This window comes from Natrix helvetica (genome assembly GCF_964273705.1).
Source record: "Natrix helvetica genome assembly, chromosome: 7".
NCBI classification, from domain to species: Eukaryota; Metazoa; Chordata; class Lepidosauria; order Squamata; family Natricidae; genus Natrix; species Natrix helvetica.
The window spans coordinates 28,376,199-28,401,155 of NC_138558.1; the positions used below are offsets into that span (position 1 = coordinate 28,376,199).

The 24,957-nt window shown below is 33.4% G+C and overlaps 1 protein-coding gene across 3 annotated transcripts in view; it reads left to right on the forward strand.

Moving 5' to 3' along the window:
* Nucleotides 1-24,957, forward strand: part of LRBA (LPS responsive beige-like anchor protein) — a 357,721-nt gene that overhangs the window by 266,698 nt on the left and 66,066 nt on the right. For all 3 annotated transcript variants that reach the window (XM_081959507.1, XM_081959508.1, XM_081959509.1), the window contains exons 45-47: nt 688-828; nt 2,249-2,368; nt 11,168-11,320. In XM_081959507.1, coding sequence (XP_081815633.1) covers nt 688-828; nt 2,249-2,368; nt 11,168-11,320 — 414 coding nt within the window. The remainder of the gene's footprint in view (nt 1-687; nt 829-2,248; nt 2,369-11,167; nt 11,321-24,957) is intronic.

Sequence of the window (24,957 nt, forward strand, 5' to 3'; positions counted from 1 at the left end):
CCACCCGCTCACCCGCGCTCTATACCTATTTTTATGGCAAACGGCAAATTATTCACTCCCGCACAGCATGTGGTGCCTGCGTGAGCCCCAATAATCAGGTGGTTGTTGCAGGGGCAATGGATTGCACACACGCGCACAGCGCAAGTCAGTTGCGTGCACGAACAGAACGTGCGAGCACATGATCAGCATACCAGTAGTGACAGTAAGAGCAACCCACCACTGAATGTATGGCCTGTGGAGCCATATGAGTTGGCATGCTTATGTTGTAAAACTTTGCTATCACATTTTTGCTAGGCCTATATAAATCAGTTATTAAGTGGGAGTAGCCCATGTTGATATAGAACTTTGTGAAGATATTGAAGTGGAATTTTGTCAGAGGAAATAATCCAATATACTTAAGAGACATAGGACAAAATACTCCTTATATGTTTCCTTTTATAAAATTTGCAGTAGTAATAAAGAGTTATTAGAATGAATAATCCAATTAAATAAATGCAATTTTATATTTCTAAAATTGTTATCTTGCTATCATGTGATATTTACACGATACTTCACACTTACATAGTTCTATGTTTTACACCTCATTATATTAAACTGTAATAATAATAATCCAACCATGTATGTATTGCTTTGCAACAACTGCTGATGAAGTGATTCACTAAACTGTGTTCTTTTTCTTCTTCCTAGCCTATTGGTGCTCTTAATCCCAAACGAGCTGCATTCTTTGCAGAACGCTACGAAACATGGGAAGATGATCAAGTTCCAAAGTTTCATTATGGCACTCATTATTCAACAGCCAGCTTTGCACTCACTTGGTTGTTAAGAATTGTAAGTGTGTATTAGAATGTTTTTGTGTATATGCATAAAAAAGATACTCAATGGTTAAATAAGAGGAGTTCAATATTTTAACTGGAATCATGCAACTGAACAGGCTTGCTTTAGATCATGAGAAATGAAGTAATTATACTTCATAAAAATGTATGTACAAGAAAAGTAGAGTAGACTTTGGTTTTTTTTCCCAGTTTAAAACTGTGATTTGGTTGTATGACCATTATTTAATTTGGAATGTAAACTTATGTAGATATAGTAGAATTTTTCCAATAATATATACTTGTGGATAACATGCAGTTGGACAGATTTGATATATTGATGAAATGAGCCAAGTTTCTGTAAAATAAACTGGAATTATGATTTACCTGATAGAAACTAATTTCTTTGGGAAAGCATTAGCAAAACGTCATTAATTAAGCCTTGTTAGATTCATACAAGCAGACATAAATCCTAGCAGTAATTTATGGTACTTAGCTAATTTCAGGCAATTATCATCTAATATGTGCTTAGGTATCTTTTGAGGAAGAGATTTTTTTCAGTTGTTAACATTTTTCTCTCTTAATTGTGAACTGTATTTGCAGGAAGTAGGTGCGCATGCACAATATTCGTAGGGAAGATTTAGCTGACTAACAAATGTGCTAATATACTTTATTCAAAGATTGTTTGTATTATATCAAAGCTATGGAAATCTCTTGGAGCCATCTCTAGATATCCTTTAATTCCTGTTCTGTATACAGTTACGGATATGTAAATGCTAGGTTGAATTATAACTGTAGTGGATGCACTAATGGAATAATAGAAGAAATACGGAAAATCTGTAACCCAGATTTTCCAGCAACCCTCCAAGCAACACTGTAATATAGGATTTTCTTTACATATTCTTGAAATGAATAACTTGCATTATTATTTTTACTTCTTTCCAGAAACAAAACATATAATTTTATTCAGACAAGGTGAAGTACAGGTAGTCCTCAGGTTACGACCACAATTCAGTCCAAAATTTCAGTTGTTAAGTGAGTTTTGCCCCATTTTATGATTTTTCCTACCACTGTTGTAAAGAAAATCATCGCAGTTGTTCAGTTAGTAACATGGTTGTTAAGTGAATCTGGATTCCCCATTGACTTTGTGTGTCAGACGTTTGCAAGAGGTGATCACATGACCCTGAAACACTGCAACGGTCATAAATATGAACCACTTGACAAGCGTCTAAATTTTGATCATGTCACCATGGAGTTGCTGCAGTGGTCATAAGTGTGAAAAATGGTCATAAAGCACTTTCCCCCGTGCTATTGTAACTTTGAATGGTCGCTAAACAAATGGTTGTAAGTCGAGGACTACCGGTATTAGAAATATAGAAAAAAGGAAAGTGCTGCTGCTTCACAAAGTATTTCATCTTCCTTTTTAATCATGTTTTTAGGAGCCTTTTACAACGTTTTTCCTAAACTTACAAGGTGGGAAGTTTGATCATGCAGATAGAGCTTTCTCATCAGTTTCAAGGGCGTGGCGCAATTGTCAACGTGATACATCTGATATAAAGGTAAAGCACAATTTAAATTTTAAAATGTGATGAACATAATGATGATTATTTATCAGTGTGTAGAACTTTGAAGAATATAAGAGTTACCTTATTTGAAATGATTACAATACAGCTTTCAAGTAGGAAAGTGGAAATTGAATTATCCTTTGTGTTTTGCACATACAGCACCAATATTTGAATATGTATAACAATAGAATAACGCTAGCTTGGAAATAACTCAAGTTGAATACTGTGTGCTGGCGATATTTTTGTCACACCATGACACTGAAATCTTTTAAAACTTATTCCTCCGCTTTGATGTAAAAGGAAGAATATATATCTTCCTTAGTTCCTAAACGTTTTTGAACTATTACATGGAATATAGCATACACTGAGATCAATGAACAACCACTAACCCCCAAAATACTAGCAAAATGGCAAAGGTGGATATCTGTCACAAAGTCAAGCAAATCTAATTCATGTGCTTCTGAACTCTAATAGCATTTGCCAAAAGGTCAAAGTACCCACTTAGTGATATAGTTTACTTGAAAAAAAAATCAACCTGATTTCATAAAAGAATGACATGATGTTCTCATCAAAGTACAGGACAGATTCATCAACTTCAGGATTAAGATCTAGATTGAATCATGTTTTAATGGCCTGATGTCAGTGATGCTTTTTTTCCCCCTTATAAGGTCAAAAGTTATACATTCAAAACTTTCTCTGAAATAGACATTTTGATCTAAACTGCTGTAGCAGAAAGCTTTTTCTGCCATCTCTGTAGAATTGTCTATCAGAGACAGGACGCTTGCATGCATGGACAAGCCAGTCAGGAAGACCTTTAGGTCTTGCAAGGCTTATATTATATTAGATGTAAACCAGGGGTGTCCAAACTTGGGAACTTTAAGACTTGTGGACTTCAACTCCTAGAATTCCCCAGCCATGCTGGCTGGGGAATTCTGGGAGTTGAAGTCCACAAGTCTTAAAGTTCCCAAGTTTGGACACCCCTGATGTAAACAGACTCCAAAATTAGGTGTGAACTGTAAGTTTTGAAGCTCTTTGGGTTTATTTATTTATTTATTTTATTTTCAGTATTTATAGACCGCCCCCTCTCCCCGAAGGTTTTCAAATTCCTGTTAATGCTGGATCACCGTAGAACTAAACCACTTGTTATTTTAACTGGGGGAAAGCTGTTGTGGTTTTGCAAGTGACTTACTTTCCTGGTTGTTCCAAGGATTTTGTTTGTTTTATAATGACAGCTATTCTGTCTAGTGCTTTCACTGTTCACACAATCTTAATCTTAGTATGCATATGCAAGATATTGGCAGTGCAGATTCCAATGAAGAGAATATTTTTGTTCTGTTTGAGACTTTTTTGTGACACTGTCTGGCTGAAGAAACCCAAGAAGGGTGTGGATTCTGATAATGATGGTATTATATAATCAGTACTATTTAAAAAATAATAATTCTGTGAGATACTTGATCATCAGGACCCCCAGCATTAAACATATCAGATGGTTATCCAGGCTAACAGATAAACATGGTGAAACCCCTGTTCTGATCATTGCTAGGATTACCATAATGAGAACAGACATGTCCAACTCACACTTGTACCTCTTAAAACAAAATATTTTCTGTTTTTAGACTCTTGTCTTCAAACAAACAAGAAAAGCAGGTGATTTTGTGCCTAAGGAAGGGCTAAAACTTACTTTCTCCTGATTTCTAGCCTGGTACTTAACCACTATATTAAACTGACTCTTGCATCTTTGTCTTCAAGGGCCATTAAGGGGAAATTAAATGCTGACTATTCTCCTCGTTCCAAATACCAAATTAGTTGTTATAATAAAAGAGTGAAGATGCAATGCTTAATAAGTTTATCCTGTTATGTGAACAGTTTCAAATAAGATATACATTCATCCTATGCCCAGCTTCTTCCATTCTTTTTTATATCAAAACTGAGGAAATAAAATTATATATAGATATACATGAGGTTAAAGCCAATCCTTGTCATCAGGCCATAAAAGTCCTGAACTTATGATCAAAGCATCTAGCAATCCTTTCACTGCCATTTAATTTTTGTTTGAACTCCTAGCTTTTGTTTTGTTTTTACATTATACAAGCTATTTTCTGCCGATTTGACCTTACTGTTATAGTCTAATAATTACACGGCAGGGTAGACATTAGATAAACTAAAACTCCTTTTCCAATTTTACTTTACTGTCAGGTAGGTGTTAATGCTTTCCCTCAATCCCTGTTCATACTTAGCTAACATATGTTTTTACTCCATAGTTAAGTAAAAACTAAAACATATTTTACCTTTCAAAACTACCTTTAAAGTATTAGGCAGATGTGAACTTTGACATAGTTAACTACAATTTGACTTTTACTGCAGGTAATTTTCTTCTGATGTATCATATAGCAAATAAAGGTAGTCACACTCTTCTGAACAAAGTTATACAGGAATGAGATGAATTTAGGCAAATTCACCATATGTCAAAAGCAAGCTTTATAATAATATAGCTCTTAAAATAATCATTGTATTCATCTTGCTGTCATCATCATCATCACCACCACCTCATATAAGATCTTGATTCTACAATTACATCATCATGAAACGAATAGGGCATGTGGAAAGAATGGCTTGTGGGAACTATGTAACATTTCGGTTATTGTTCCATGATTATGATGTTGCATTTTGTGTCTCTGCTTGTAGCCCGGTATATTGTTAAACATATATTACTATTTAATGATTAATAACAATTTTGCTGTGTCATTTTTTAAAGTGAAGGAAATTATCCACTATCTGCATATCAATTGCCCTCAACCTGACAGATATTTTCAAATTTCTAAAATTCAAAGCTAATTTAGTATGTTGGCTGCACCTTTGGTCACTATCTAAATGTTTCTAGGAACAAAATAAGATGGGACAGACAAAGAGAGTGTGGTGATAATTATTCAAGGGTTATATTGATGTTTACATGCTTGTACAATTAATTATGTAAACTTTTTACAAAACCAAATATTGCTGCAATAAGCAAATCTGGAAAAGAAGTATTTACTGTGTGAGTAAGCACTAGCTAGAGCATAGTTACACTGTTGATAAAAGTTTTTTTTAAAATCAACAATATAGAAAACATGATGAAATGGTTAGCTGCTCTATAATGTGTTTTCATTAAGTGATTATATATTCTCCAACATAGATGTAATTTAATGAATTAACAAATTAATTTCAACAATTCTTAATATATATAAAGACTGAAGCAAGCGACAAGGGAAATTCCCAGGATAGAGATGGCCATTATATAAATATATCTCAACTGTCCAAAGCCATCAAGTGACATGCCAAGTACCCATTAATTCAAAAGAAGATGATGAATAACCTTAGAATTTAAACATTGACAATAAATATGTAGGTCTCTAACATTATTGCACTGCAGCATAGCAATCGGCTGTCATTGATTATGTGACAATAGGGTCTGCAATACAGATTCTAGTCTGAGTGCATAGTACATGAAAATCTTACAAGTCAACTAAAGATTAAGCATGCAGACACCGATTATTTATTGTCTAGGCTTGATATGAAGAATAACCACACAGTTGTCAAAAATCAACTCATTATACTTGGCCTATATAATCCTAGCCAAATCCTAACTTGAAAATATTGTATAGATTAAATCAAAGTAGGGGGCCTAGCAGTTAAAACACTGGATTTGTTGACTGGAAGGTTGGCAGTTCAAGATGCAAGGACTGCATGATGAGTTTCCCCAGCTCCTGCCAATCCATAAAGGAGAGGAAGGTTTTTTTTTTAAAAAAAAATTAAACCTCTCTGTAAGGGAGATGGACATTTTTGAAATTTGATAAATATAAATAAATAAATACAAATAGTTCAGCACATATCTGCAGTTAAGTATATATTTACTTATCATAATCTACCAATTATTTCTAACAATGTTAATTAAGAACATACTTACACGAATTTCAATTCTCTCGTATTATTTACTTTCTCATAATTTTAGACTTCTTAGATACAGTGCGATTACAAGGTGAAAGTAAGAGTGAATCCACAAATAATTAGATACAATAATTCTAACAAGCTAATACCATTTCCTCCTGAAAATAAGGCAGGGTCTTATTTTCTTTTGACCCCGAAATAAGCACTTGGCCTTATTTTGGGGGGGTCTTATTATTTTTGAGATGCAGGAGGCTGCGAGTGTGGTCGCTTCATGGCTGCTGCTGTGTTGCAGTATTTTCGAGGAGGGCTTATTATCCGGGGAGGGCTTATTTTTGGGGAAACAGGATAGATCTAGTGTCAGTAATGCACACGTTTCTGTCCTCTTTCCTAGCAAAACAAATAAATGAAAATCAGCTTTAACAATATAAACTGTAAGAAATATATACCTATGAGGCTTCATCTGATAAAATTTGTGGATATCTAACAAGCACACTAAATAATCATAATAAAAAGAATGTTTATGTATATTATCTTATTTATTTTTACAGAGACCCTAGGACTACTGTAGGTTGACATAAGATTTGAACAAGTCTTGGAATTTCACTTATTATTAATTGATGTGATTATAACCTACCTTTCATTCTTCTAAGGATACTTAATATGTATATATTAAGAATCATCTACAAAATAATCATATAAACAATACATTGTAGGGCACAAACAGTATAGCAAATAAAATAGAGGGGAATAAAAAAAGAAAACACTAAAAACTCAAAGCAAACATTTAAGGGTTCAGTTTGATAGTTGAGGTACAAAAATCTACAAGAAGTTGGAGTCTGAGGTTGTGTGTGCGTGTGTGTGTGTGTGTGTTAGGAATAACTTATTTGCAATTCTGTGATTTGTTGGGAAAAAGATCTTCACAAAATCTTAAAATGTAGGCCTTAATGTAGAAAAATGTAGAAGCTATATTATTAGAAGTAACCATGGAATTCTTTAATACTAAACTAAAACAGGGTTTTTTAAAAAAAATATTTGACAATTAAATTGATTTTTGCATTTTTTTTTTAATTTGATATAATTAAGTTCCATTAAGTCACTGTTGACTCTTTGCTACCACATTTCCTCCAGGGGAATCTGTCCTTTATTTAGATGGTGTAAATTTCTAACAACTCCCTGAAACGTTTACAAAAACTAAAGTTCTTTCTACAGGAGTGACTGGAATTGGGAAACAAGAGGAGAAACAGGAAACTTGTGTTTCCTCATTTTTCAAATTGCTTTCAGATTGTCTTTTTCCCTCTGAAACATTCAGGAAGATATAAAATATAATGTAGAAATGCTACACCAGAAATGCTCCATAGCAGTTAATAATCCTTGAGCTGGATTATTGGAAATGATTTAGATTTTGGGGGAATTTCACATAAACACAAACAAAACCGCACTGCCAAAAGTTGAAAGAGCCATACACTTTTGCAAGTTTCTGCAAGAACCTGAAAAATCATTCCACTGCTTTAGAAAGCGAAGTCATTTGACTCTTAAAGCAATGGCATTCTTTTTTAGATTGAAATAGAAGCCTCAAAAATATAGCTGCTTTATTTAAAGGAAAAGAGAAAATTTTGTATATCTTCAAAGTTATTGTAGTTCTGGTTCATACATTTACTCATACTTAACTTACACTAGATTACTCACTATTTTACTGAATTGAGGTGGTGTAAATGCAACCAAAGCTATGTCATTAATGGCAGATTAGGGCAAACCTGGTTACTAATTTGTCTGAAAAATAATGGACATAATAACTGGAATGATTTTAGTAAAGACAGATATTGGCAAGATTTTTGCCTATTATTTATAACAAAAGTTATCTTTGAATCTTTCTGAATAACAATACGGGTGTTAATTCATCTAAAAATAATATGGACATAGTTTTTTAGATTATATTGTAGAACATATTTGCATTCATGATTAAAATATTCAGATTTGAATGACATTTGGTTAGCAAGAGAATTTAAAGTTAAACCAAGGACAAATTTTATTATTTCTTTTCTGATAAATCCAATATATATTTAACTTAAACATATGTAAATAATTCCATTTCTCCTGTTTGTTTGTTTGTTAAATTTGTTTGCCACCGATTTCTTTAGCCCATAAAATAGCTCTATATACATCTCTGGAGTTTATTTTAAGGAGACATTTTGCATTAATCTTACTGTGATCTTGTTTTAGAATAATTCACAAACCGGTATACAAAGATTCAGCATACATCGCTGTGCTGTTTTTGACAAGGTCTGAGGTGATAATAGCTTAATTCTTGCTTCATTTTTTCTGCTTTTGCTCTAGTAACTCTAGGCTGACCTTGTCTATAATCTGATGACCTGGTATTGCACTCAGCTATTTGGAAACTGTTCTTGCCATAGTTGACCCTGAGGGTGGTATCTGGAAGACCACTGATCCATTGACCCATGTCAAGAGTGGATTTAGAATCTGATACACTGGGCCTCTAACATCGTTAACCACTGGGGCCAATGCACAGAATGTGGTTTTCTGCTTATTAAATGGAAAGTAGTTTTCACTTGTTGGAAGAAAGACCAATTTTACACCATTTACTTGCAATGAAATCATTTTCTAAAGCAATTACAAATATTAAGTCTTTTCATTCATGAAGTGTTTGTTAAAGGAAATTGATAGAACTCCCAGAAGAATTAATTGCTTTCTCTAATCTGTTTTTGTAAACATTTTATAATGTTCCGTTATGGTAAATATTGATAACAGCAAATAAAATACATTTTCTACCTTGAGAAATATGTGAAACAGGCAAACAATAATAACGTATTTATTATTTTTATTTTCTAGACTAAATGTACACCACAATGTAATTAGAAGAAAGATAGGCATACACTAGTGTACTCTTAGTATAATTGACAGCTATGATGAAATCTTCATATTGTACATTCTGTTCAACTGTTGTATATTTAACTAGTTTCAAATTGGCTAGCTTATTTTAACATTTTAACACATCAAATTAATAACATAGAGTTTTTTTAATCATTTGAAGCATTTTTTATGAGTATATAAAATGAAGAACATTACAAAGTTCAACATTATTAGGAATTTTAAGTAACTTGTAAAATAGTTTTATATTTATATTATTTATTATTTTCATTTAATAGCTAATGCCTTAATTAATATTTTAAATTTCTATTAACTTTTAATTAAAAATGTAGCTCTTGCCCACAGTCTAAAGAAGCGTAGGGACAATTAGTTTCCTTTAGATGTAAACATTTTTGCTTATATATTTAAAATAATGCAATGCAGCATTATGTTTGAACTTGGCTAAATCTATCCAGTCTTCAGCTATGATTTTTAGTGACAATTTTAATTTATGGATATAAAAATTACTTCTGCCAGGAAACCTGATTTACATGAATTACAGAGTATAATTTAAGAACAGTACCATGTGGCAATCAAGAGAAAGCAATTAAATTTTTATATTTTTATAGGCAATATTATAAAGAAAAGAAACTGCCTGCTCTTTCATGTAAATCTAAAGACTAGTTAGTATTAAGACTGTTGCACATATTCATGTACAAAACAATATACCCATCTCTTAGGTGCACCACATGGGATAAACGATAGTGTTACAAAAAAAAAAAAAATCTTCCAAGTGCTATTTTTTCATATCCTTACTGGACCTTCTGAAACAGATATAGGTGATATAGTGAGTTGCAAGAGTCAGAATATTATAGAGAATCAAATACATATCCTGATTCCATTACCAGAATTTTGGGGTAACTAATGTACTATGAAATGGAGTTTATGATGTGTAGCTCTTTATGTGACATCATACATTTCCAAATAACTTTTACGTATGAGAACTTGGTTGGGGTCATTTCTTAAAATACATATATTTTATTGTAATAGAGAACAGCAATTCAAATAAGTTTACAAAGAATAAACTTCTAGTTAAAATATAACATAACTGAATGAATTTGAATGATAATAGAATAAATCTCCCACAAATTGAGAAGGAGCTTTTGGGTCTAAGCTCCATTGATTAGTTAATTGTCACAGTTAAAAAATTTTTTAGTCCTTCTATATATACTATATTTTGCCTAACACTTTTAAAAAAAAGTTATCCAGCATTTAAGTATCTTTATGCTAATATTGATAAGGAGATTGCTTTAATAGAGGTTTACTCATTCTAAATGCTTTAAAAAATAATCCTATACATTATCATTGTAGTAGCCAATTTTCCTAAAAATTGGTGCCACCATTAATCTCCATCTATACTCTTAAGTATGCAATACTTTATTGTTGTATGCATAATACTAATGCATCTTATAAGCATTCTATTGCCAAGCTGAGTATGTTACTGCTTACATAGACATAGCAAGCATAAGAGTATATAGTATCTTAAATTATTCAGGAAATGTGAGCTGATCATTTAGACACATTTTTCTGAATCTGATTTTGAAATCAGATGCAGAATATAATGCTACACATTTTACAATAAAGTTTAGTGAGTATTTAATGTTTCTAAACATGATATTTTTAAAAACAAAAGTTAAAAATACGAGTTTGAAATGTTACAGCTTCCATTATTTTAAAGAATACTAAGATTTAATGCTTTAATTTCAGATTAAACCATGTTTAGACACTTAGACATACCTACTTTTCTTTCATTCAACATTTCAAATATTGCATTTATCTACCACTGTGAGCAAGTTTTCTGCAACATTTAATATATGTAAAATGAAAATATTATTATATATACAAAATGAAAGTACTTTCCATTGCATTCACTATCTCTTTTAAGTGAATGACTTCAATGATAACCCAATTTATTACATGTCACTGGTTTTCATTTCCATATAGGAGCTTGTTCCTGAATTTTATTATCTACCTGAGATGTTTGTCAATTTCAATAATTACAATCTTGGAGTGATGGATGATGGAACAGTGGTGTCTGATGTTGAACTTCCACCATGGGCCAAAACCCCAGAAGAATTTGTTCGCATAAATAGACTGGTAAGATAACAGTCAACTATTAATTGTGTTAAGTTATGAGCTTTCTCAAAAAATATGTCATTTTTCACCATGTAAACCTGGAATTTATGTAGCTTGGAATGAAAACAGCTATTTGGGGAGACTGGAAATCTCTATAGTTTTACACTTATTTTTAATTTAAATGTTGGTGCTAATTTTTAATCATATCACTAAAATGGTAAAATATGTTAACAGCATTCCCAGAGCTTTTATCAATGCTTTAATGTAATTAGCTTCCTAGTACTTCTTCGTAATATTTTTCAATTCAACGTTTAGATTACATGTGATACCTTTCTTGGCTTCTCAGAACTGAGCTATCATTAAAATTATTTAAGTCTCTAGTAGAATAGTGAAAGGTACTATATAGATACATGCAAACATATTTTTAAGATAAACTACACTAATGTAAATATGGAAAATGAATTCCTCAAATAGGTGGTATGGAAGAATGGTGTTTTTTTCCCTATTTTTGAGAGTCATGTTTCTTTTTTTGGCAAGGTACTATGCTTATGTATTATCATCCAAATCCTTAAAATATGCTTTCAGGGCAGTTCAGATGTTTGGAAGCGGAGTTAATTTCAAGATTGTAGTGGTTGGGTTGATGTAAAACTCTTCCTTCCATTTCCCCATTAGTATTCTTGGGAAAATATGTGCTATCAAATTGTAGAAATTCAAAACTAGAGTTTAACATCATATTCTGGTATCTCAGGGGTTTCAGGAGTGCATATAGGATAATATTTCCTACTTTTCTGCTTCAAGACAAAGAGACTCATAAATAGATTTGTTCCCAGTAGGGAACAAGGGTCCACCAAGTAAAGGGGCTGAAATTAAGAATATAGCAACATGTGAGAATGCTTCTTTCTTACATATACAATACTACACAATTTCTGACTTGTATGGATCCTGGAGTAGTTCATTTCTCTCCCTTTTACTCTGCCAATGATAATATCTATTTAGGGAAGCAATCCTCAGAAACCAACAATGCAAAGTTTTTCTCTGTAATTATATAATGAATTTCACACAATTCACTATACAAATATGGTATAATACAAATCTACCAATCTCATTGTACACATTTTGTACTCTGACAATAAAGGTTTGAATTTGAATTTCAAAAATGTTGTGTTCCAATGTAAGAGTGATATTCAGCCATTTTACTGAAACAAAGCAGATCTGTATTTAATCACTACCTAGACAACATCTATGTTTAACTCCAAAATACAGGAAAAAGCAAGATAATGACAGTAGATTTATGGTGTCCAATTTAGCTTTTTTTTTTTTTTACACTATATACCAGTGGTGGGTTATTACCGCTACGTCCCAGTACGGGCGTATCGGTGCCTGCTGGGAGCACCAGGTACCATTCCGGTACGGTTCTCCCGAGGGTCCACCCACCTGCCTGCGCTCCTTACTGGTATTTGAGGTTATCGGGGCTTCCGCGCATGCACATGGAGCATACGGCACTTGCGCGACGCTCCTCCAAGCAGCTGGATCGTCGTGGAGGTGTCACAGAGCGTTGTGGGCAGTAAGTACACATGTGCACATTGCGCGCATTAATGTGATGGACACCCGGCCCCGTTGCACCGTATCGGTTGCACCGGGATCCAGAACCCACCACTGATATATACCAATTATACATAGCTATTACCAAGATGACAATAGTACATATGTGTATAGGCATTTTCCAAATGACATCCTGAAAATATAGTCCAAATAATTACCTTTTCAGTGTTTAATTTTAATATTATATAAATAGATAGTTGTCTGATTACAAAAAAATTAAGTAAGGAAAATATATTTCTTAAAAAAGGAATATTTTGACTAAAACACATTACTACTAGATCTGTTTCAAAAATAGAATGCTGATATATTTATCTTTGCAATTAATGAGATAATTATAAATTATTATAGTCCTTTTAAGTGGTAATTTTGTAGGGTACAATGGGCAATTTTCCCCCTTTCAATACACAGTACAGATTTTTCTGCAGTGATTGGAAATGTATGCTGCTTTGATCTGTGACCTTTTTGTGGTGGTAATCGGGTTCCTGATATCATTATACCTTGCTCATTAATCATATTTTCCTCCATCTCATCAGCCAACTAAACAGCCCAAGCCTCTGTTTCAGTCCTGTGCTTGGCAGGCTTTTGCTTTTCCGGATTATTACACTGTGATACTTTGGCTTCTCATAATCAGACCCACATCAAGCTGCGTACTACAATTAAAGTCAGATGGTCCTTATGGTGAATGGGGAAATAGTGTTGCAGCTGTCTGTCTCTTATTGGAATAGTCCAGCAAGAGAAACAGATGATATATAGAGCAGTATATAATAACAAATTGTTTAGTGCTAAGGCAACAGTGGGGATATATAATGCTAATTGTTAATCATTGTTATTTTAAGATGACTATTAAGATAGCGTAGCATTATATATGATTTTATTAAAATCCATTCATTTTGTCTATTTTGTAACAAGGATGAAGGGGCGAAGATAATTCTATTTAAATATGACTTCTAAATAAAAATAATGTAGAAATACAAAAGAGAAATCATGAAAGCTGGGCAACAGTTAGAAGTAAAGAAAATACTATCCAGTTTTAAAGTAGAAGAATATCTATTTTGTAGAACATTAATTAAATACCTGTAAAACAAAAGTGTTCCATTAGTATATGAAAGTATTGACAAATGAAGGTTAAGAATGTCCATAGATTCTGGAACTGTATCAACCATGGTTCTGGAATAGGTTATTTCTAAAACCAATTTATATTCATCTATCCATCCAATGAGGCTGAATAGTGCCACCTGTCTCCAAGTCTCAATTTATGTAAGAATGTCTGCTGATAGGACCTCAAAGCATGCTATTTCATAAAGAGATGTATACTATAGGTATATTTATGTCGAACTATTAGCATTCTGTTTCCAACATATAATTTCAGCCTTTTGTTTTTCAGTGTTTTCACTGGTGAACTGACAGTGTGAGGGTTTGTTTTGTTTTGTTCTCAGGCTATTGTTGTTGATAGGTATTAGTTGTGTGGAGCTGCTCTCTGCCCTTCAAAATCAGTCAGTCAGTCAATCTTCGATTGATTGAAAGTAATATTTTTTAAACCAAATGTACCAAAGTAATGAATACATATAGTCAGTTTCTAACTTATTCCAGTGTAAGGTGGGTAGGGTGTCTTACGATGAAACACATATTCCTATATTTCATTATTTAAGCATATTAATGCAGATATTAACTCTTTATTACCAGAATTTTAATAATCTTAATTAGGAGGCAAGATTTTGATGGAAAATAAGGTGTGGTATCATGACCATATTTTTTCTACATATTAGGATGGAATAATATGTTCCCTTGGCTTCTTGTGTTAATTCAGTGTAAAAAAGATGTTGGGATTTTAAACTGTACATACACAGGCAAACTTTATATAATAATATCAGGTAGGTTGAATTGGAAAGAGATTGCTATATCACAAGATTGCAATTAAGAAGAAGAAGATGATGATGATAATGGTGATGATGATAACGATATTTTTATTCTGCCTCAAGGAAGTGAATAACTTAATATTCTTGCAGGTTTCCCCTCTCAACAATAACAACCCGATTAGGTTCTTTGGCTGAGAGAGAATGACTAGCCCAAAGTCACCTAGTTGGCTTTCATGGCTAAGGAAGGCTAGAACTCCCAGTCAGATGGTTTCTAAGACAACACCTTAATCACTACCCACTGTAGATGGGTATTTACCTGTGTTTCCCTGAAAATAAGACTGGGTCTTATATTAATTTTTGCTCCAAAAGACGCGTTAGGGCTTATTTTCAGGTGAGGTCTTTTTTTCTGGGAAATGCAGTATTAAAATGTATCCATCTGGCTGACGGATTTTAACTGGGGCTAATTTTGGGGTGTAGGGCTTATATTACGAGCATCCTAAAAAATCATGCCAGGGCTTCTTTTCCTGTTGGGTCTTATTTTCGGGAAGACACGGTAATATGAGAAATGCAACTTTTTATTTCCCTACAATATAAAATTCTTGAATATATGTTCTTAGATTGGAACAAATCTTGACCATTTCAGCTTTCTTGCTTCTGATGGAGGAAGGCTTTTCTTGAGCCAAGCGTTAGTCTTTTAAAATGTAATTTTTAAACATATATTTCCATAATTTCACCTTAGTTTCTATATTTTAGCCATGATAGTCTATGATAAGGACTTTAATGCCTGGAATTGGTCTTTTTCTCTCTAAAATATTCTGCTGAGATTTTCTTTTCTGATTAGTTTACATTATACTTGTGTTAATAAATGAGCATAAAATCTTGTATTTCTAAGGATTATCTATAAACAGAAGTTTGTCTTTTAAATAAAATTTGATTCAGCGGGCTGCTAGTTTCACTTCTTTTTTGAAGCTACTGCTTTCATTGTCTTGCACTTTCTCATTCAACCGAAGAAATGCTGTTAGAATGTAATTCCCTTGAGAATAGAGTGCTATCCATTATCGTATATATCTTTCTTGCTTTATATGCTGCATTAATGGCTATGTACAAATGAGTAGGTTTTCCTCCTCTGTCTTAGTTTGATATTTATAGCAGAACCTAGAGACATTGCATATTGATGCAGCTTTAATTTAGTAGCTTGCATTGTTCTTTTTACTGAATTTTTGGTGAAATGTAATCTTTTAAAAATAAAAATATAAAAAAGGATAAAGTACGGATAATACAGAAATTGTAATGGAAATGTTCTATAGTGGCAAAGATCATGAACAAGAAATCCAAGTGTTTTATATTAAAAGTTGTCTGTGTGTCCGTTCATCCTCACACAAGATAAGAAAAGTATATGGCTAATAAATATACTAGCACACTATCTTTCTCAAATATGTTCACCATTACAAAATATCTCTTTCCACTATTGATATATAGCCCTTCTGTCTCCATATCTTTTCCTTCTGTTGGACTTGTCTTTCAGCTGTTCTTTTTCCTTGTTCTCTCTCATAAATTTCCAATTTGTTAACCAGCAGCTTTAGCCTACTGACTAAGAGCTCTCTTTAGCTATTCTATTTCTTGCCTGTGATTCAGATGGTTGGCTCCCTTCAGAAAATCAACCAATGCCTTCAAACTAAATAATGAAAAGAGCGCATACTAGCTTTATTTGTTTCTCTGATCAGTTTTCACACCTACAGCTGGACCTCTGAAGACAATGATTCTCACCTAGGTCTCATAGATAACTGGATGTGTTCATACCAACTTGAATACACTTCTCATTTAGATCTGTGCTTGAATGTGTGTAGCTTGAAAACCAAAGAAAACGGCTTGTTCTCTAATTGGTTTAGATCAGTGGTTCTCAACCTTCCCAATGCCGCAACCCTTTAATACAGTTCCTCATGTTGTGGTGACTCCCAACCATCAAATTGGTGTCTCGGTTCCTAAGACCATCAAAAATATGTATTTTCCGATGGTCTTAGGTGACCCCTGTGAAAGGGTCGTTTGACCCCCAAAGGGGTCGCGACCCACAGGTTGAGAACCTCTGGTTTAGAGCCTTCTACATTTCCATAAAGGTAGTTTCTTTCTTATGAAACAGAATAATTTATACAGTCTCCACTATCAAAATTCAGAGAGGATTAGATGTTAAAATAGCTTTTGTAGTAGAGGTACACCAGGCAAAAAGGGAAGACTCATTGAAAATGCATTAATAACATGTATAATATTTTTAAAATGGGGGCACTTTAGGTGTTACTTAATAATGTATAAAGTTTTTAGTGACTCAACCAAACACAAGCCATTAAATCATACATGAATATTTGGGGACTGGTTTTTTTTAACATTTTAAAAATCATATATACCTGTTAAGGTACTATCCAGGCATGCAGGGTTATATTCTTAGTTTCAAATGACTCTTTTGTACAAAAACTCTAGAAACAGATGAGATTTTCTGATGTGAATTTGGGGGGGTCCAACAGACATTCATTTCCACTTTTGTCAAGCACAAGCAATCAGATCCACATCAGAAGAGTTCAATTAACTTTTTTATTGTTTATACCTATAACACAGGAATCTTCTCAAACTGGCAGTTTTTCTCTAGGCCAGATTATATTAAGTGTGATGTTAATCAAAGGAGATCATACTTTGCCCCCTTGTATAGAGATTCCAGACTAATTTTCCACTTGACACATCCCCCAGTTTAATCTCCCTCCAACAACTTTATATGTATATTGAAATGAAAGATTTCATATATAGTACTTTAGGGTGTCTTTCTCATACTTATGTTGTTATTACTAAGCTTACTTTTCCATTTTTGTTTATAAAATATTTTAAGCTACAAATTTTGATAGCAAATGCAGCTGATAGATAAATTATAATATATTTGCTAAATATTAATTGTAGTTACTTCCAATAATATAAAAACTATTGGTTTTTACCTAATTTAGATGTGGACCATATATGCAGATTCACAGAGAATTCCCGCAAAACTTTATTTACTTGTTCATTTTAGTGAATTTAGTGACTGAAATTGACTTTGGGTGATTCACAAGATAATAACATATCTTGTTTTATTTATATAATAAAATAATAGACACAGCCAACAAGGGGTCCTACTAATTTTAGATCAAGGCATTGGACAACAATCAAAGTTTTCAAGGATTTACTAAATGCTAACATAGTGGAGAACTATATGGATTTGTGAGGGGGATCGTATTTGAAAAATAAAATGTTCTGTAACATAGGAAGATCTACTTCCTAGGTCCTGATAGAGAACACTTTTTAACCAAAGAGACCAAAGATGCCAACACATACTGGCCATTGGAAGTAGGTGGTCCTTCAAATAACCAAGCCCTGGGCAATATAGGTAACAACCAGCGTTTGGAATTCCACCTGAAAACTGATTGGCAACCAGTACAGGCTGAGATGCAGAGATGTCACATAGGCATACTGAGGCATGGCAACCTCTGCTGGCACCATTGCATTCTACACTAGCTGAAGCTTCTGAGTAGTTTTCAAGAACAGACCCATGTAAAGTATATTGCAGTAGACAAGCTTTGTGGTGACTAGGGCATGACTGACTGACTGAATGGAGGAAATGCAGGAAAAGACACGCTTGCTATACTAGATGGTGCTGACCAAAGCTACAGTTGACTGCAGTTATTATTTTGAAACTCATTGACAAGAAACAGCTGTATAATTTTTATACTTAAAAAAACCCCTCAAAATTAACAAATTCTCAATTCTGTTTCAATTAATTGGGTTACTTTAATTCATTGCCTATTCTTCTTGACTTTTCTCTCCCTATACCCACTCCCTGGGTCTATTTATTTAGGTTTTGAATGGATATATTTATGCATTTAAGAGACAATGATAGTATATAGGAAAATCTAAAATATATTAATTCAGAGTATATTGCCTGCAATGTATTTGTGAAGAATAATAATATTCTGAAAGCAGTTTTCTGAATTGCTCTTTTCTTTATCTTAACAAGCCCTATTTTTTTATATTTGAACTTTGGACAGTGGTGAACAAATCTCAGGAATATTAAATATTCTTGGAAAATTGAACATTTTTGATTGATTGGTAAAGAATAAAACTCTTACTCAGGTGTCATAACTGCTGAACTGTCTTTTGGTGTCCTTTCAGTCATTACGTTTCAAAGTCATATCATTATTTGGAGGAAACACTGGTTGATTTCTTGTAGAGCTTCTGTTCATACCAGAGTATATATTTGCAATTCAATGCTGTTTATAACAATGCTGTTTATAATTCAGGTACTTCAGATACTTCCTTTAGTGTTTCAAATTGTATATCAGTTTGAACAAAGAACTGAACATTAAGAAAAACAGTGGAGATTTAGGAATTGTTATTATTACATAATCCTGTGAATAAAAAAACCCTATTGTTTTTCAGTAGGATGTAATTTTGTTACATAAACTAGAAATAGTCATAATCATAAAGTTGACTGGAGAAAAGGATCTATTAAATAATATATCTCTTATCTGTGTGAGGAATTTTGTTAATGGAAGGGAATTTTATCAATGGAAATTAATAGTCAGGGGAACCCTCAAATATTTGTCCAGGGCGGATAATTTTTGCAGGAGAGAAAATGTTTCTATGAAACTGAAACAGTCCATTTATTTTTCTTAGTAGGTGAGCATTATGTGAGTGTTTTAATATTGTTGAATATTGTCAGAACAAATGCATTCCAAAGTAGTGAGTAGATCAAGATGTTTTCACAGTCTTGGGTGTTCTTTCACAAATTAACTAGTAGTATAATCTTTTCAGCACACACTTGTCTTGTCTTTGCAAACTTATAAGTCAGCTAAAAGATTCTGTGTCAAACATCAGCTCTCAAGGAGCAAAAATTGTTTTGTATCTTCTAGTCAAAAAGATAGTGAGATGGACACTTTGGAAATCTGGATTTTTTCATTATTTATCTAAATTTTGAAGTTCCTACAGATAAAATAGTATGACTGTTTTTTTCCCTTTTGTTTTTGCACTCATAAAATAAGGGACAAATTCCGTAACCTTACAGGGGTTTTTAAGAGCAAATGTTTTAATTTGTGGAATAAAAGGCCAAAAATTAGGATACAACTTATATTTTACATTTATTTAATAGGATTCAAGATGTAAATACTGAGTGTCCTTTTTTATAACAAATAAAAGGAAGTTAATCTACTCTTCAGTATCTAAGACAGGAATAGATTTTAGGCTAATTTAATTGATAGCTCATCTGCCTTTTACTGAATTACAGAAAAATTGAATAAGTAAATATGTGGTTTTTTAAAAAAAACAGTATAACTTTAGAAGATTATATCTAATCTGAAGGTAAATTCAGGCCTGATATAAATGGTATTATAGCAGTTAATACAGTACTCCCTCTTTCCATTCCCACTGTCCCACTGCCATAGCAACAACCTTGTGTGAAAGACTAGAGTGAAAGTGATTGATTATAAGTCCAGTATCTTAATTTTGGTTAGTCCTCCAAGGCAGTTCAGGTAAGGAACAAAACAACGAATACTAGCTGTATCTTTAAGGTGAGGTTATATTAACAAAAAGACTGAGAGACTGAGAGTATTTCCCTTCTCCTTTCCTTTAACACTTTGGAAAACTTGGTAGGATCCCTTCCCGTGCCCCCTCTCCTGTGGGCGGGGAAATCTTTTATGTCTGTTACTATTCCTTCTATCTCCCAAGGTCATTCCTGAACAGCATTACAATTCCTACAGCATAGTGGATTCTCTATTTGATCCCAAGTCTCTGTTTGATCTGTTTTGTTTGTCACAGGCCAGCTTCCAAACTTTACCTGACCTCATTAATAGGGAAGTAGTGATAACTAATAGTGACAAGTGCCATCTACCTCATGTTGGAGACTAAGTCACTGAAGCAAAAACACAAAAAATGAGGGCTTAATTTGCAGTTCTTGAGGATTCTTATATCCTGCCATTTTGGACAATAGAACGGGTTTTGTCCTCCTTTTCATTGTAAAAAAGTTGGTCACCTTATGTTTATTCCTCAGAATGGCTTATTCTGGAAGCACGAGGGTTTTGGGTGGTAGATTGTGAGATATTTTTGTTAATTATCTTTTCTAGACTATGCAGACAAGGCACTAGCTGAAATCATATATGCCTTTCCCCTTATTGTTACACATTTTAAAAGGAATCCTGGAAATTCAAGCCTAAATGGAAACAATTCAGAATGCTGCCCTGCCTTTCTACGCTGTCAGAGATGCTCATTTATTTAGAGAAGCAGTTAATACAGAAATATTTCCCAGAATGGTTTTTCCAGGTATTTTTCATTTGGAGGTGTCTGCATTGTATCAGTTATCTCTTGCTCAGCTGCTGGTTATCGTCCCATTATTGGATTGCTTATTGACCATAAGAATAGATAAGAAAACAGATTTTATTTATTTTGTTTTCCTAGTTTAAGAAGAGAAATAAAACTTTCAAAGTCTTTATGATTATGGTGAATGAACTTAGTTAGTTATGATGATATAGATTTAAAATATTTTATATCCTGCTTTGAGGAGTCTCCCAGAGACAATTTTATCTATTAAAAATTGAAAAATAAAATACATTGTCACTGAAACAGTAGCACAGGGCATTTAAAACTCAGTAGTATTAAAAATATAATCTAAATGCAGGCTTTCATTCTTCAAAAGAAGACTCGAATTTTCAAATTCAAATAGGGAAAGAAAGGGGGGAGGGGAAGAGAACAGACCCATAAACGGAATTCATGGCAGTGGTTTCTCAAGGAACTCTCCCCGTGAAAAGAATTAGACGGCAGACTTATCCACTTCTGTTTGTTGACATGCAGCCCTTTCTCTTATGGACAGTTCAGGTTATATTCTGAATACCTTGTTTATTTTATAAAACTTTCCTGCCATGTGCATGAAGTGCAGTTTCAGTTTTCCTTTCTGCTGAAAGATCAGCGAGAAAGATAACTAGAGATAAACATCAGCACAGAACTCTTTTTCCAGTGACTTCTTGTATAACCATAATGCTAAGTTATAATTTTATTGTAACCACCAATAGTCAAAACAGCAAATTCCATTTATATAAGACTGAAAGTTAACCAAATATTTTGAACACTACACACACCCATACGCATTTTAGATCACTCCTTAGGAACGTTATGCAGTGGTTATGCTGCCTGGCACAGGTGAATTTTTTCCTAACATTAAATTGGCAGAGAAAAATGATTTAAAACCGATTCCTTTCCTAGCCAATTAAATAGACTGTTGGTTTAAAGTTGTAATTCACTTTCTGTAAGACTGTTTATAATGTACCCTTTGAAAAGCTATGTGTGCCTGTCTTTTGTTTTAAGGCATAATGTCTAGGACAAGCAGTCTGCCGTGCAGTAAAGGAATTTGATTTTAGCCATTTCTAAAATTAAAGACAAATATCTGTTTCTATAAACAGGCCCTGGACTGCTTCAGCTGCTACATAGCCCAGTGATATTTTAATTTGCTAGGCAGACATGTTTACTGTGTACTATATAGTTTATGAGTGTTACCATAAATGAGGTAATCTTGCATCTTGGTTTCCATATGTGAAACATTACATGAGGAAATGCAGCTGGGTTGTTAGTTGATGATATTAGTGGACTTTATTTGAATATAAACTTCATACTGAGCGGTTTAAAATATTTGTACTAGAACTGGTTATGTGCTTTTTAGCATTTTATACTTCAGAGAAACCAGAATTTTTTTTAAAAAGGCTGCCAAGTGGATGTTTCAGTTTCAAAACTGTTAGCAATAATGATTTTTAAAAAACAATTTGCGTTCTTGGTAAAAGTACAACTTTATGTACTACCAAACAGTTTGTTTTAAAACTGCAAACAGGGTAACATAGTAAAAACATTCAACAATATTCTTTGGGGTCAAATTTAATGCATTCTGTAGGAATGGAGATAAAGTGGATGGATGTAAACTATTTGACTTAATTTTTATCCAAATCAAAAAATAGCTCAAGTACAGGGCTACCTCCTGAAATGCCCTTCTCCAAATCTTACTCTTTCCCTGTCTTTATAAAAAATAATAATTTGTGACTATTATTCTGTGACATCACAGCTCCAATACCAGAAAAGTGAAAATGGGAAGTTTGGAGTATCCCATAATATACTCTGCTTATGCAGACCGCAAATGGCTTTAAGTTCTCTTGATCTATGCCATGGCTTGATCCGCAGGAAACTAATGTTAGCTCTGGAACAGCTCTGAAGGTTGTGTTTGCATACCGAAGCAAGACTCTGCTGCTCTCTTGTTCTGCTTCGAGTTCTGAGATATTCTACCATTGAAACTCTCCACAAAATTATATTATCTCTGGCTTGGGTTAGAGGAGGAGTAAGTCACTTGTAAATTGCCTGATTTGTGAGTTCTAGTTGTTTGCCCTGGCTATTATTTTTGTATTTTGTATTGTGTGGATTATTTTATTTTAAAGTTTGCATATTGTAAATTGTTAAGAGTCAAAATAAAATTTAGCAGCTTTTAAATTTAATAAATTGAAACAAAATATTCCTTTAGATGCATTTCACATGCAAACAGTTCAAGCTCTGCTGGGCATATTTAGACCTATTATTTATGAACCTGAATACTTTTTCTGCTCTCCAGTAATATTAATCTCTTAGTTATAGTTGGACATAAAAACTTTTTCTATGAAATATAAATTTTAACTTACCAACTAATATTTAGAATAAAGTTGCTTTATAAATAACAAGATCATCCATTTTAAGTATGCAGTTAGATATTTTTTCTTAGAAATGAGTTTAAAATAGCTCTGATACCTTGATTCTGCTCATTTTTAGTATAATAATTTTTTGCTATTTTTGTGGCAAATGTATATGTGTGTATTTAATAGAAATAGTCTACAATATGCAAATTGTACAGATATATAATGTCAGTTTGTGAAAATGTAGAAAACAATAACTCGGTTATATAGTATCAGTATGTTTTTAATGATAATTATCTTCTAAATTTTCATAGTTTTAGCAATAGACACTTTTTACTGTAACTGATTTCATAAAATGTCAGTGAGTATTTTCTGAAATTTTGGAAGCCATCCTATACCACTTGTTAATATACGTAGATAGGCTGAAATAATTCTTAAAAATCGTACTTGTATAGCTATATACAGTCAATAAGGATGAATCTATCCAAATGTTTTATCGGGGTTGTGATATTAAGCTCAGCCAAAGTCAAATGTTCAGGAGCAATATACAGGTAGTCCTCAATTTACAATAGTTCATTTAGTAACTTTTCAGAGTTACGATGACACTGAAATAAGTGATTTATAACCATATTTCACACTTACCTCCATTGCAGCCTCCCCATAGTCATATGTTCAAAAATTAGGTGGTTGGCAATTGACTTATATTTATGACAGTTGCAATGTCCCAGGCAGGGGTGGGTTGCTGCCGGGGTTACTGCCGGTTCGCAACCTGTGCGAAATGCACACATGCGCAAGCATGCGCTGTTCAAAATAAATTGTTCTTCGTGCATGCACAGAACAATTTACAGTGAACTGCGCATGCGCAGTCACTAAAATCTAAACTGGTGGCTGCCAAGTGGCTTCTGCGACCCAGACCTGAATTCCTCTATCAGTTCGGCCGAACTGGGTTGAACCGGTAGCAGCCAACTTTTGGTCCTAGGATCATATGATCGCCTTTTGCGGACTTCTGCCAAGCAAAGTCAATGGGAAAGCCAGATTCAGTTAAGAACCATATTACTAATGTAACTCACTTAACAAGTGTCTCATCTAGCAACAGAAAGTTTGGGCTTAATTGTCTAGGGCTATCTGTACTTCTGTAGATTTATTCCCTATATTTCCACAAGTTTCATGTAGCAATAGCACTTAGACTTAATATACCACTCCACAGTGCTTTACAGTCCTTCCTAAGTGGCTTTACAGAGTCAGCATATTTCTCCCTACAATCTAGGTTCTCACTTTACCGACCTTAGAAGGATGGAAGGTTGAGTCAACCTTGAGCCTGTGAAAATCGAATTCATGGAGTGAGCAGTGAGTTAGCCTGCAATACTGCAACCTAACCACAGTGCCATTACATCTCTTGTAACATTATTGCACATTATAGCCTGGGCATTCTGAGTGATACAAGCAAAAGTAATACTTTAGGACTGCATAAAAATTATGATCCGAAACAAAATCA